Raw genomic sequence first — 12555 nt, forward strand, 5'->3', positions numbered from 1 at the left:
TCTGACCTCGGAGCATCCAACATCCTCTGCCCCTCCGTGCGCTTCCCACAGCCAGTCCGCCCAGGCAGGGTCCCGGGGAAGCCAGAGGGTCCTGCCCCCAAACTCCGCAGTCAGACGTGACTCTCAGCCAGCCGGGGAAACAGAAGGTTTATTAGACGACAGGAACATGGTTTAAAACAGACCTTATAGGTGCAGAGAACCGGACCCCTCAGATGAGTCCATGTTGGGGGGCAGTGAGCCAGACAACCACGTCTGCACTTCACTCCATGTCCCCAGCCAGCCCCAAAGTGAAACTCTCCCCAGCCTCCCCTTCCTCTGGGCTTTGTCCCTGTCCCGGGCCAGGAGGGCACCCGATTCCTTTGTTCTCCAACCCTTTAGCTCTCACCTTGCAGGGGGGAAGGGCCCAGGCCATCAGGTGCCAGGAAACAGGGTGTCGGCCATTCTCTGTGTCCAGACCCCTGCACACACCTGCCGTCTAGGGCTCTGCAAGGATCATACACCCTTATCCCACCCCCTAGAGACTTAAGAACTGCCTAGGGGAAACTGAGGCACCCCCAAACTATTCAGAGGAAACATTAGGAACAGTCCCGCTTCATCACATCGTGACACCGTGTACAGAGTGTTCGCTGCAGCCAGGCCGGTGTAACCAGTGCGGTGCATCATTCCATGTGGCTGCAGTGAAACACAGCTCAGCCTGTACTGGTGGGGGACGCACTGCCCGGTGTGAGCACCTTGCTAGCAACACAACCTGTCCCGGCTAGGTACCAACTGAACTACCCCAAAGTCACCCCCCCCAACCCAAGTAGTGACACTTACGCAAACCCCGTGTGGCTCAGGCCTTAGCGGGCGAAGGTTTCCTCACCCCACGGGCGCGTGTCTGTATGAAACCCCCAAGCACCCCAGAGCACAGCACACGTCATACACCGTATTTATTGGGGTGAGGGACATGACTGGCAAAGGTGAAGAATCCCACCCAAACCAGCACTGTGTGAGCTGCGCTCGCCTCAGACCCTGTTAGCGACAGGGAGGAAAGGCCACTGTGAGGTGCTGCCCTCTGAAGAATTCATTCTCCCCAGCTGGCCCCCATCCTCGAACCCTGAGTGGGGCTGTCAGAGCCCCCAGGCCAGCCCCCCCTCATTCCCCACCCAAGCCCCATTCCAGGATCTGAACCCTGTCCTAGCCCGGGGGTTACTGTGTGCCCACGCTGGGCATATCGGCATTCAGATTCTAGAGCAATGGTGGCCGCAAACAGCTTCCCACCTCTCAGCCTGTCTTAGCCTCCCAGTTCAAAGGGTCTGTCAGCCCCTGATCCAGCTTAGCCGTCCCACTGCCCACCCCTCCACATGCTCCCTGCTGCAGCTGGAGGGTTCATGGGCTGGCCGCTCCAGGATTCATTTGAACCCAAGTTTAAAGGGATCTGTGAGGAGGCTTTCCAAAGCACTAAGGGGTTTAGGAGCACCAGGTTCATTGGCTATCCCTGGTAGGCATGCTCCTAAATCCTTTAGGCACTCTTGAAACTCTCCTCCTGAGTCACAGTTCCGGTAACGTTCCTGATCCATCATCTCTGCTCTGTATCCAATGAGCATTGAGCAGGGGCAGCCTGGCCTGTATCGGCCCATCAGTCACCCTGTCACGCAGGCCAGGGCAGCTCTGGGCAGCTGCGTCTCATCAGTGTCACTGCTGCCCACCCCCGCCCAACACCCATTATTCAACCCCCCAAACATTTCTAACCACCCCAAACCCAAAGTACACGCGCCAGCCCCTTCCTGCCAGACCCCCTTGCTCCCCAGCCCTGCCATACACCCCCCATTCCCTGACCCGCCACAGACAGAATCCACCAAACAGGCTGAAGAGAGATTAAAACCCCCAAACCTACATTTATTGTGTCCACATGAAAATTGCCAAGAGATGTAACATGCTACTATTTAAAACTGTTTTTAAAATCTTAAACAAAAAAAAAAAATTACATCCATCACACACAAAAATCAACCCATTTGGGAACAGAACCGGCACAAGCTTAGGCGTCGTCTATACGCAAAATTGCACCAGATCAGTTAGGGGACACTGATTCTGGTAGGAGAGGTGGCTTTTTCTGGTGTCGCTTGAGTCACTTGGGAATCAGTTTAAATCAAAACAAGCCATGTCTTATAGCAGACTAAGCGTGTCCACAGAGGGATTTAACTAGCCCACTTTAAATTCACACGGTTATAGTTACACCAGTGCAAATCGCAATGTAGACAAGGCCTTACACTTGAGTGACCAGTGACCTGACAGCAGGATTTATCTCATTACACAGAAAGCTGCAGCAGCAAAAAGAATAATATCTTAATAACCACAGAAACAGAAATCTGGGTCTGTTACAATCAAAGCAGACAGAACGGTACGTCCTGGGTACAGCACTACGCTAATAATTCATTCCACCCAACCCTGGTTATTTTTCTAGACAAACAAGATCTTCAGCGATGCAAGATTTTTTTTTTTTTTAAATGAAAAGACAATTCTGTAGAAATCAAACAATAAGCGACCCCGACCATCCCTGGCAGTCTGCTGCCACAGAGAGTTCAATTCTAAAGTGAATGCTGCAGCTCCTGTCTCACAGCCGGGCGTTAAGTCTGGGTACAATCAAGGCAAAGGGCTTTAAGCAGGTTGTGGAAGGTGCTGATTAGCCGTTGCATTCCCAGGAGCCTGATCTGCTCCTGTCTCTCCTCGAGTCTGGGTCCCCCGAGCAGGCTGTGCAGGGGCCGACGGGCTCCGTCACGCTGCAGAAATGAGACAGGGAGAGTCAGCGCTGGGGTTCGGGTGAGCAGAGTCAGCAGTGCCGGCCACGATACCTGGCGCTCACCTGGGTCTCGGGGTAAAGCTCTGATTGGGCGCCACACCCCACGCCGAGGGGGAGGAGACCGTAAAGCCGTTCACCGCACCCACTGAGCTATAGTGATCACTGCTCCCGGCGGCCAGCGCAGCATCTGTGACGCATCCCGCCCCTTCCCCTAGAGAGCCAGACACACCCCACACCCCCTCCCCGACTCCCTGCCGTCTGGAACCACTCCCTGCAGAGGGGAGATGCAGACCCACCCCCACACTCAGCACCCCCTGACTGCAGGGAGATCAGGGCAGGGCTCCCCAGGGCTGGCTGGTCAGAAGGGCAGGGCCTGGGGACTCTGGGCAGGGGTTTCCCCCACTGAACCCCCCGGCTGGTTTCCCCCTCATTTACCATTGACACAGGTGTCCGATCCCTGGTTGCTTCCTGAGAAGGAGAAGGAGAAGGAAAAAGGGGGTGTTAGTGTCTCCGGCCCTGATCCCCGCCCGGCCCCTTGTGTCAGCATTTACCCTGCTGCAGGGCAGGTGTGACGCTGCCCCAGCCGAGCGGTTGCACTTTGCCCTGGTGCGAGGGATGAGGAAGGGTGAGCCAGCGGGAGTCAGGGCTGGTCACTGCTCCCTGGGGCTGAGATCCCTGCGCCGCCCCCCACTGGGGACTTGGACATACGGGGGTGGGACTCTCAGAAGCACCTTAGTGACTCCGGAGACCAAACCCCATTGAAATCAGTGGGGCTGAGGCTCCTACATCCCCCCCTCGGTGTACAACACGTCCCATCGGCGCCAAACCCAGCTCCCAGCAGCAGCAGCAGGAGGGGGCGGGGTCAGACCCAGACTAGACACCGCCAGGGCGAAATGCTCCTCCGAGGGGTCAGACGACCCCCAACCCCACTGGGAACACACACGGCCGGTCTGGTACGAGGTGTGTGCGCCGCTACCGACTTCACGGGCTGCTGCAGACCACGGGCTGGGAATTTCAAAGCAGCCGAGCGGAGTTGGGTGCTGACACTCCCCTGACTCCCCTAGGTTCTTTTGAACTCAGCCTAATCAGAAGAAATCGACCAGCATGGCTGTGACTGAATAATTTAGCTCTGCTGGTCAATCTCTCCATGCAGCCAAACCCCCAGTGTCACTGAAACAACAGGGACCCCCCACCCCACAGAGGGACCCTGAGGTCCGTGAACACGTCCTGTGCCTCCCCCCACAGCCTCAGGCCCCAGCATGTCCCCTGGGCTAGTGTCACCTGCCCATCACCTACCGGAGCTGGCAGAGCCTTCGTGAGCTGTGAGGGAGAAGGAAGCGGGGGTCAGTGTCTCGTGGAACGCAGGGTCCCTGTTCTCCCTGCCCCACACTCATTATACACGTACACAGCCCTGTGACGCTGAGCCAGGTGTTGGTGTTTTACCACTGTGCCCAGATACCATGGTGATGGGTGCCCTATACAGAGCACCCAGACCCAGCCAGGGTGCCAGCGTCACTGCCCAGGACTGTCGCTGGCCAGTCCCGCTGCTACAGCTCCCCAGCCTCAGAGGCCGTGGGGGCTAGGAGAGGTCTCTGGGTACTGGCCCCAGGCTGCCATGTACCAGGTCACACAGCAACAGGGGCACAGAGAGGGCTCAGCACTTACCTGCAGCCTTTTTGTAGCCGTCTTTCTTCTTCACTGCAGAGACAAGGCAGATTGCAATGAGCATGGCTGCTCCCGGGGCAGGAACTGGCTCCAATCTGTGCCCATGGCCCAGAACCAAGGGGCCCAGCCCATTGCAGGGGCAGGATGACAGGCTCTGTACGAACCATTTTCCGGTGGCTCTGGCCCAGCCAGGGCCACACAGAGTTTTGGGGGGTGTGATGGGGTCTGCTTACCCTGAACTAGCCCAGACAGGGTTAAGCCCGTATTATTGACAGCAGAAGTCCCACCTCCCCAGCGGTGCTGGGCATGGCTCCAGATGCTATAGCCGTGTAAAGGGAGGAAGCCCAGCTCCTTCTGGGCTGGCAGCCGCAGGGGAAGAACCTGCCTGGGAAGTGCCTGCGGAGGGCCAGCCACAGCCCCTGACTGTGCTGGGAATCAGAGTCTCCCTGGGCCCACTTGAACCCCAGCGACTGGAGGAGCCACAAGCCAACTCACCATGGAGAATGCGAAGGCTCATGGGAGACCCCAACGCAGACTCTGGTAGGAAGTGACCCAGGGAGGGTGATGGAGTGGTACCTCCCACCCGGGAAACCTCAGCGGGTTTCGGTAGGACTCCCCCGGCTGAGTCAGTGGCAAGTTGCTATGCCACTGTTAGGGCCCTGGGTCGGGGCCCCCGTACTGGGGCTGCCACATCCCTTGGTGGGTGCCCCCCCCCATTGAACTCTGGCCATCAGGCCACGCTGCCCTGCTTCCCAAGGGCCATCACCTGTGTTTTGGACTTTAGACCCTGACCCGGCCATCTGGAAAGCTGTGGAGAGGACTCGTAGGCGGTGCTCTTCTGCCCTTTACCCCCCAGTTTGTGTGACCGGGGGGGGCACATAGACTGTCACAGGGGGCCTGGGGCAGAGTCTGAGGCCCCCCCACCATTGCAAGGGTGTAAACACACAGGGGGAGACCCAGATGGTGAGGGGCAGAGAGTGACCCCGCCCCACACTCATCCTGCCTCGGGGGCGCCTGTCTTGGGGGGTTGGGCCTGGCTCCGGCTCCCCACTCTGAGCCCTGCGATCTGACGCACGGGGTCACAGCACAGACTCAGGTATGGCGCTGCGACCCCACGTGCCAGCTCAGCACTGCTCAACTTCTGCGGCTTGGGGGCCCAGAGCAAACTACCCCTTTGTTCCCCACTGGGCAGCCCTGGGCCCAGCAGCAGAACGGGGCAGCCACACAGCACTGACGCCGGGGGCTGTAGGGGTGCGTACAGGGGCCCAGCCAGTCCAGAGCAGCCCAGCAATCTCCCAGCCCAGGCACTAGGGTGATGGGCACATCACCATGGCCTGGCACAGACACCTGGAACTTACTGTGGAAGAAAACGGCTCCAGTGATGGCAGCGATCAGCACGACAACCCCAATAACAACACCCACGATCAGCATCACGCTGGACTTGGGCTCTGAAATGGGAATGAGACGGTGAGCAGGGGAACCACAAACCCTCACGCTCTGTTACATGGGTCAGTCACCTCACCCACATTGGTGCCCCATAACCCCCCCAAATCCTCTCCCCCCCATAATGGGGGTCAATCTCCTGGCTCCCCTACTAGTGTCCTGTATCCCCCCCACCTCCATCACAGAGGCCAGTCACCCCAACCCCCCACTAGATCCCCACAACCCCATTGAAATCCCCTCCCCCACATCCCAGGGGTCAGTCACTTCACCCCCCATTAGTATCCTGTGTTTTCCCCCTGCCCCCTCCCCCCATCCCAGGGCCAGTCCCCCCTTACTCCAGGGCACTCTCAGATCCTCCGCCAGGCTGGGGTGCTCCACGCAGCAGGTATAACTGGTCTCACTGCTGGGGTCGATCTCTATGGTGGCCCGGGTCTGGTAGGTCCCGTCCCCGCTGGGAACCACGTCCCCATGTTTCGTCTCCTGCGGCATGGCCACCCCCTCCTTCAGCCACACGACGGCCACGTTCCGTGGGTAGAAGCCGTGGACCTGGCAGGAGAGGGTGGTGAGACCCCCATCCTGGCTCGGCCGGTCGCTCACCTGCACCCGCGGTGGCTCTGGGGGGAAGGAGACACAGAGTTAGAGAGAAACTCCCCGAGCTGGATTCCCCGGGGCGGCAGCAGCTGAGGGGGCTGGAACCCTCTGTGGGAGGCACCGGCTCAGCCCCCTGCACAGGGAGACCCAGCAGCTGAGTCCCCCCTGTCTTCTCTCAGCCCAGTGACCACAGACTGCTCCCCCTTCCAGCCGGAGCAGGCAGCGCTTGGGCAATGCACCACAGGGGACAGCACTGCCCCGTCCCAGGCCAGAGGGACGGGACCTGGTGCAGCCGTGCTCCCACGTCCGATTCCGATACACATGGCCCATGGCCAGGGCACAGACACCCCGAGGGGCTCTGCTCAGCTGGGGGTGGGGCGGGACAGGGAGATGAACGGTGGCTCCTGCAGCGATGCTGGGGCCTCGCCTCAAGTGGGGAGAGAGGGACAGGGACAACACTCAGCATGACGGACACGGGGAGAGCGATCTCTGCAGTGAGGGTACGCCCCGTTCAGTGAGCCCTGGGGTCTGACGTGCCCCCCTCACCTCTTCTCTGCAGCGTCTCCTTCCCGTACTCCAGGTACTTCTCCAGCCACTCGATGCAGGTCCCCTCCAGGTAGGCTCTCTGTCTCTGAGTGAAGCTCCTGTCAGCATCCCATTTCCGTTTGGTGATCTGAGCCTTGTCATCTGCCGCCACCCAGGTCTCCTGGTCCTTATCCAGGCTGATGAAGTCTCGCCCATCGTACGCATATTGCTCAAACCCCGCTTTGGAGCCGTCACCCCGGAGCTCACAGCCGTACATCAGTTGGAGAGTGTGAAATCCTGAAACACACGGAGCCGAGGCCCAGGGCTGGGTCATGATTTGAGCCACAGGGAGCAGCTAGAGATTCTCCAACACCCCCAGCTGCCCTGCGATGGGGGCACCAGCCCCTGAGACCCTCTGCTTACCACACCCTGCCCCAGGTAAAGAGCAGTAGAGGTGAGTCCTCCAAGCTGCCTAGAGAGGCTGCGGGGAACAGCCAATCAGGGACCAGCAGGATCCTAAAAAAGGAGCCGCTGTGTTGGATCATAGTCATGAGGTTCTGTATTAACCTCAGCCAGAGGAGCAAGCAAAGTCCTGGGGCTGTGGGGAAGTGGCCCAGGGAAATGCAGCAGCAAACGGTTAAAGGAAAGCAGCAGGCAGGGGCTACTTATCAGGTCCCCGAGTTGGGACCCGGAATAGGGGTGGGTGGGCCTGCCTGGGTCACCCCCATCGGTCACGGTGGGTGACAAACTCTGAGCGAGGAGTAGCCCGGAGGGTGCTGAAAACCCAGAAGAGTCACTACTAGTTAAACTTTGTTACGGCCCCCCCACCCCGAAGGCAGCTGAACTATAAACAGTGACTGAGCTGGGGCCCCAGGCGAAGAGCCCCCAGGGAGGAAGCCCCGGGGTCACTGCTCCATACCAGAGCAGGGGACAATACTTGAGCGAACCCAGGAGGGGCTGTAAGCAGGGTGCGGTGACAGGCCCTGTTGGACGGTGTACCCCAGAAGGGGGTTATTTTCCGTGTGTTTCACCTACAGACAGAGAGACTCGGCCAGAGGGGTGAGTCACCGAAAACCTGCCCGAGAAGGTTAACTGCTGGCAGAGGTCACTGCAAATCAATGCAAAGTTGGGAAAAAGTGCAGACCCACCTGGCCGGCAGGGGCGCTCACGAGAGGCGAGTGGGCCCCGCCATCCCCCCCTGCTGCAAGCTGCTTGTAGCCTGGCCATCTGGGGTCCCCTCAGCCCTATGCCCACCAGAGCTCACTCAGCCCCACATATACCCACCACTGCGGGGGGTGAGTGGGTTTCCGAGTGCAGGGGGGGCTTTGGCTGTGGCAGGGAAAGGCCCCCCCCACTGACATTGTTCCCATCCCTGGTCCCCTCACGCTGCGGTCACTGCCCCTCTGGCCAGCCCAGTGCCCCACCTGCTCTGGGGTCCAGTCCCTCCATCCCCAGCCCAGCCCCTGCTCTCTGGAGGGAGCCCCCAACACACTTGGGTTGCAGCCAGAGGAGTTGTGATGGGACCCGCCCCGCCAGGAGAGAGGGAACAGGGGTCCCACCAGTAACCCTGCTCTGGCTGGAACAACCGGGCAGGGTCCCTCTGCCCCCTCCCCGTTCACACTGACCCCACCCAGCAGTGCCCCCACCCCACAAGTGCCCGATGTTCCCATTATCTACTTGTTCCAGTTTCTAGAGCACAACTCCAGGTGCCGTCCCGCACTCCGGGGCATGACCTTGGCCCAGGGATGCTCAAGAGCAAACTCCAGTGGTTTTGCTCCTTTTCAGACTGGCCGCCGTCTCCCACTGCTCTCAGGGCTGGAGCCGCAGGACGCCCTGTGTTAAGATGGCTGCCATTTCCCTATAGCCAGGCAGACGGCAGAGACACTGCCCTTGGCTAAGGCGGCTCCCTCTGCCAGGGTTTGCCAGGAACCCAAAGCAGGGCTGCCCTTGGTACATGGCTGCACCCTGGGCTGCCAGGAGGTGTGGGGGGTCATGGGGCATTGGGGCAGGAAAGAGAAGCTAGGGGCAGGGAGGGCGACTGGCTCGGCAAACAGAAGCGGGGAGCCCGTGGGTGCAGCGGGGCGGGTAGATATGAGAACAGCCCAGCCGGGGTCCCAAACACCCTCACATGCCCCCATCCCACCCAGAGAAAAGCACAGTCTGGGCTGCGTGTTCACCAGTGACAGGCGATCTGGGGGAGGGGCCCAGCCCGAGACACTGAAAAGGGTCCAACGCCCAGGCAGAGCTGAGCATGTCCCCCCCCACCCCGAATCCGGCCTCTGCACAGTGTCCAGCCAGCCCCCCACCTCCACTGCGGGGGTTCAGCCCAAGCCATTAATGGCAGTTCAGTGCCTGCTGGAGGCAGGAGCCAACCCCATTAACCATCTTCGCAGCTGGCACCAGCCTGAGCTCAGCGCAGGTTGGACATAATTAGGCCCCATCTGCACAGCGAACCCCAAAAGCTGGGCAGGCTGCCTAGGTCCCCTGAGTATGGTACATCTCACAGCCCTGGGGCCATGGCAGCCAGAGGATGAACTAGCTAAAACGGCCCCCCCTCTCCCCCTCCAGGCACCAGCGGTCCCCTGCTCGCTTTCCTCCCCGGGCTCACCCCGTTCCCCGGGTCTCTCCTCCTGACCTTGTCCTCCTGCCTTTTGGTGTCTGCTCCCTGTTGATTCCCACCCAGGGGAGGCTCCCCTCCAGCCCCTGCACTGCCCTGCCCCCCAGCTCTGGGCACCCCCCTCGATACCGTCCTGGCCCTGCATCCTGTGTAACCCCTCTGCACCCACTGCCACCCTACAACAGCCTCTTCCACGCGCCTGCTTCTGAAACTGCTCCGTGCCGGTCTGTCCTCCTCTGCCCCAGTCCCCTCCAGCCTCCAGCCCCTGCCTGCTCTGTCCCACCCTGCCTCAGCACCAGCCCCCTCTGCACGTTCTGTGCCCCCACCCCAGCTCCTTCTGCACCAGCCCCCTCGGTCCCCCCACCCAGCTCCCCTCAAGACGCTGCCCTCCTGGGTCACCCCCACTCCCGGCTCTGCACTAAGATGGGAGCGGAGCCTCCTGCCCTGCAAGGGAACAGCCTGAGCTGGGGTTGTCTGAGCTCGGCATGGCTGGGACATGCAGGCAGCTGGGGGCAGGGAAATCTCAGTGCAGACAGGACACAGAGAGGCCTGGGGATGTGGGTGGTGGGGCACAGAATTAATGAATGAGGATGCTGGGTTTGGGGAGAAGCTCAGTCGCCATCCGACAGCCCCAGAGCCCTGCAGTGGGGCCAGAACCACCCACCTCTGGGCTAGTACGGGGTAGGGGAGCCCTGGGGCCGCGTGTGCATTCCTGGTTACAGCGTGACCCCTGGATGCTCTCACACGCCCTGGGGTGGGGGCGTCCCCCAAACGCCTCAGCCACGAGAAGGCAAAACAAACTATTCCCACGTTAGAAAAGTGATTCCGACTGACTGACAGTTTCTTCTCCGTTTTATCGGGGCCGCAGCTCTGTCCCCCACGCCAGGCTGGCTGCAGCTCCATGGGCACAAACAGAGCTGGCCAGCTACCCCCAGAGCCTGCTGCCGAGACAGCTCCCCATGTACAGGACACCGGCCCCTGTGGGCTGAGCCTCCAGCATTACAGAGAGAAATGGTGAATTCCTGCTGCAGAGGAACTGGGCTAGGATGGTCCCGCCAGGGTTTTTTATCCAGCCGGCCAGAGAAATGCTCCAAACTGGGGGGGGGGGGAGGGGTCGGGTCATGGACCTCGTGACTTGGAGAAAGGAAATGGTCAATCTGTCAGGACATGTTTTCCTTTTCTCTCCCAGCTTCAGGGGCACAGACCCATACCCCAGGGGATTCCCACAGCAGGGAGCTGTCAGGGCTGTTCCGACAGAAAGACAACCGGGGTGCTCAGCTCCTTCTCTGCTACCGGCAGACACAGCGCAGGGCCCCCTCCCACCCACAGCAGCGTGGGCTGGTGCCGCATGTCCAGCTATGACACAGTGGGAAGGTCTCACCATATGGGGCAGTACAAACCCGCAGCCCCGGGGCTGCTGCAGCTCTCAGCGGGGGGGTAGATGCTGGGTGCTGGGGCGGCTCTGACTTGTAGGCTGCGGGATGCACCATCTCAGCCACCCTGGCATGGCAGATTTTGATGCTGGTTTTCCTTTAGATGGCAGATGGCAGAGAACAAACTGAGCCCTGGACGTGCACAAAGCCCGTGTGCAGTGGGTGTGGATCTCGAGGGCTCCATGAACACTCAGCATTTGCCAGAGCTCCTCCCTCGGTGAGACGGTGCTGGACAAGAAGAGGGAAATCGCCATTTCTTGGGCCCTGGGACAAACAGGGATAATCTTTGGGGTAAAAGCCAAGTCTCTGTTTGAAGACCCCCCTGATCGCTGGGGAAATAACTGTTACTAACCTTTCTGTAACTGCGGTTCTTCGAGCTGTTGCACACGTCCATTCCCATGTAGGGGTGTCTGCACCTGAGCATCGCTGCCGGAATATTTCCCCCTAGCGCTACCCATCGGCTACCTGGCGCCCCCTGGTGCCGTTCGCTCCTAGAGCCGGTATGAGGGGCCCCACCGCGCCCACGCCCCTCACTTCCTTCTTATCGATCAGTAGCTGTCGTTTCCTCTTCCAGCTACACGGGCGCTTGCTCGTGCCGATTTCGGTGTCTCACAAGCCACGGCACCAGAGGTGGGCCCGGAGTTCCAGGACAAGCCAGCTGCAGCTCGGCTGGGCCAGAGCGTGCGTCGTCTCTGGCCTGCTGAGTGAGGGCCCAGCGCGCTGGGAACGTGCGCGCAGAGCAGGTTGCAGCGCGGCAGATACCCCGAGCAGGGTCTTGCGCTAGAAAGGCCGCTGAAGAGCCCTGAGACCTCGTGACGTGAGCAATTATGTTCGGCAGACGGGAAATCCCCGCTAGGTCAGGACACACCTGGATGCGCAATGTAACCCAAGACGAAATCCTCTGAGCAGAGACAGGGAGCCCCTTCGTTTTTCCCGCTATCGCTATGAAAAGCTGCGGGGATTTATGGGAAGGGCTTAGTCCCCGAATGTCAAATGCCAGCACCCGTCTGATGTCCAGCGAGTGCAGGCATTGTCCTTCCCGGTCTGCGTGCGGCTTAGGGTAAAGGACTGGGAGAAAAATCAGCTGGTTCAAGTGGAACTGGGGACCCCACATTTGGGAGGAACTTTGGATGTAGGGGTAGCTTTACTTTGTGTTTAAAGGAGATAGTGTCCAGGGGCTCCACGGTGAGGGCTCGGATCTCTGACACTCTTCTGGCCGACGTGATGGGCACCGGAAAGGCGACCTTCACACAGAAGTGCAGCAGCCAGCACGGTGCTAGCGGCTCGAAGGCTGGGCCCGTCAGTTTTCAGAGCACAAGGTTCAGGTCTCAGGGCGGGGGGAGCGGTTCCTTCATCTAAGGGAAATACCCTCTCCAGGCCTCTGAGGAAACGAATTACCATTCCGTGATGAGAAAACCTTTGGATGGCCGGCTGAGACGGCCGCCAGGTGGACTTTGACTGAGGGAAGGCCAGGCCTTGCTGGTTCAGGGATCGGAGGTAAC

The 12555-nt window shown here is 60.1% G+C and overlaps 1 protein-coding gene across 5 annotated transcripts in view; it reads right to left on the minus strand.

Annotated features, from left to right (window-relative positions):
* Positions 1-1852: 1852 nt before the first annotated feature.
* LOC119842584 (H-2 class I histocompatibility antigen, Q9 alpha chain-like) overlaps positions 1853-12555 on the minus strand; it is a 37363-nt gene continuing 26660 nt past the window's right edge. For 4 of the 5 annotated variants that reach the window (XM_043497231.1, XM_043497230.1, XM_038370936.2 and 1 more), the window contains exons 3-9: positions 7025-7300; positions 6223-6501; positions 5803-5892; positions 4445-4477; positions 4076-4099; positions 3215-3247; positions 1853-2759 (exon numbers count right to left, since the gene is read on the minus strand). In XM_043497231.1, the coding sequence (XP_043353166.1) occupies positions 2755-2759; positions 3215-3247; positions 4076-4099; positions 4445-4477; positions 5803-5892; positions 6223-6501; positions 7025-7300 (740 nt within the window). In that variant the 3' untranslated portion in view covers positions 1853-2754. The remainder of the gene's footprint in view (positions 2760-3214; positions 3248-4075; positions 4100-4444; positions 4478-5802; positions 5893-6222; positions 6502-7024; positions 7301-12555) is intronic. The other variant, XM_038370938.2, reaches the window with a different exon arrangement.

The sequence above is a fragment of the Dermochelys coriacea genome, chromosome 14, assembly GCF_009764565.3.
Source record: "Dermochelys coriacea isolate rDerCor1 chromosome 14, rDerCor1.pri.v4, whole genome shotgun sequence".
Taxonomy (NCBI): domain Eukaryota; kingdom Metazoa; phylum Chordata; order Testudines; family Dermochelyidae; genus Dermochelys; species Dermochelys coriacea.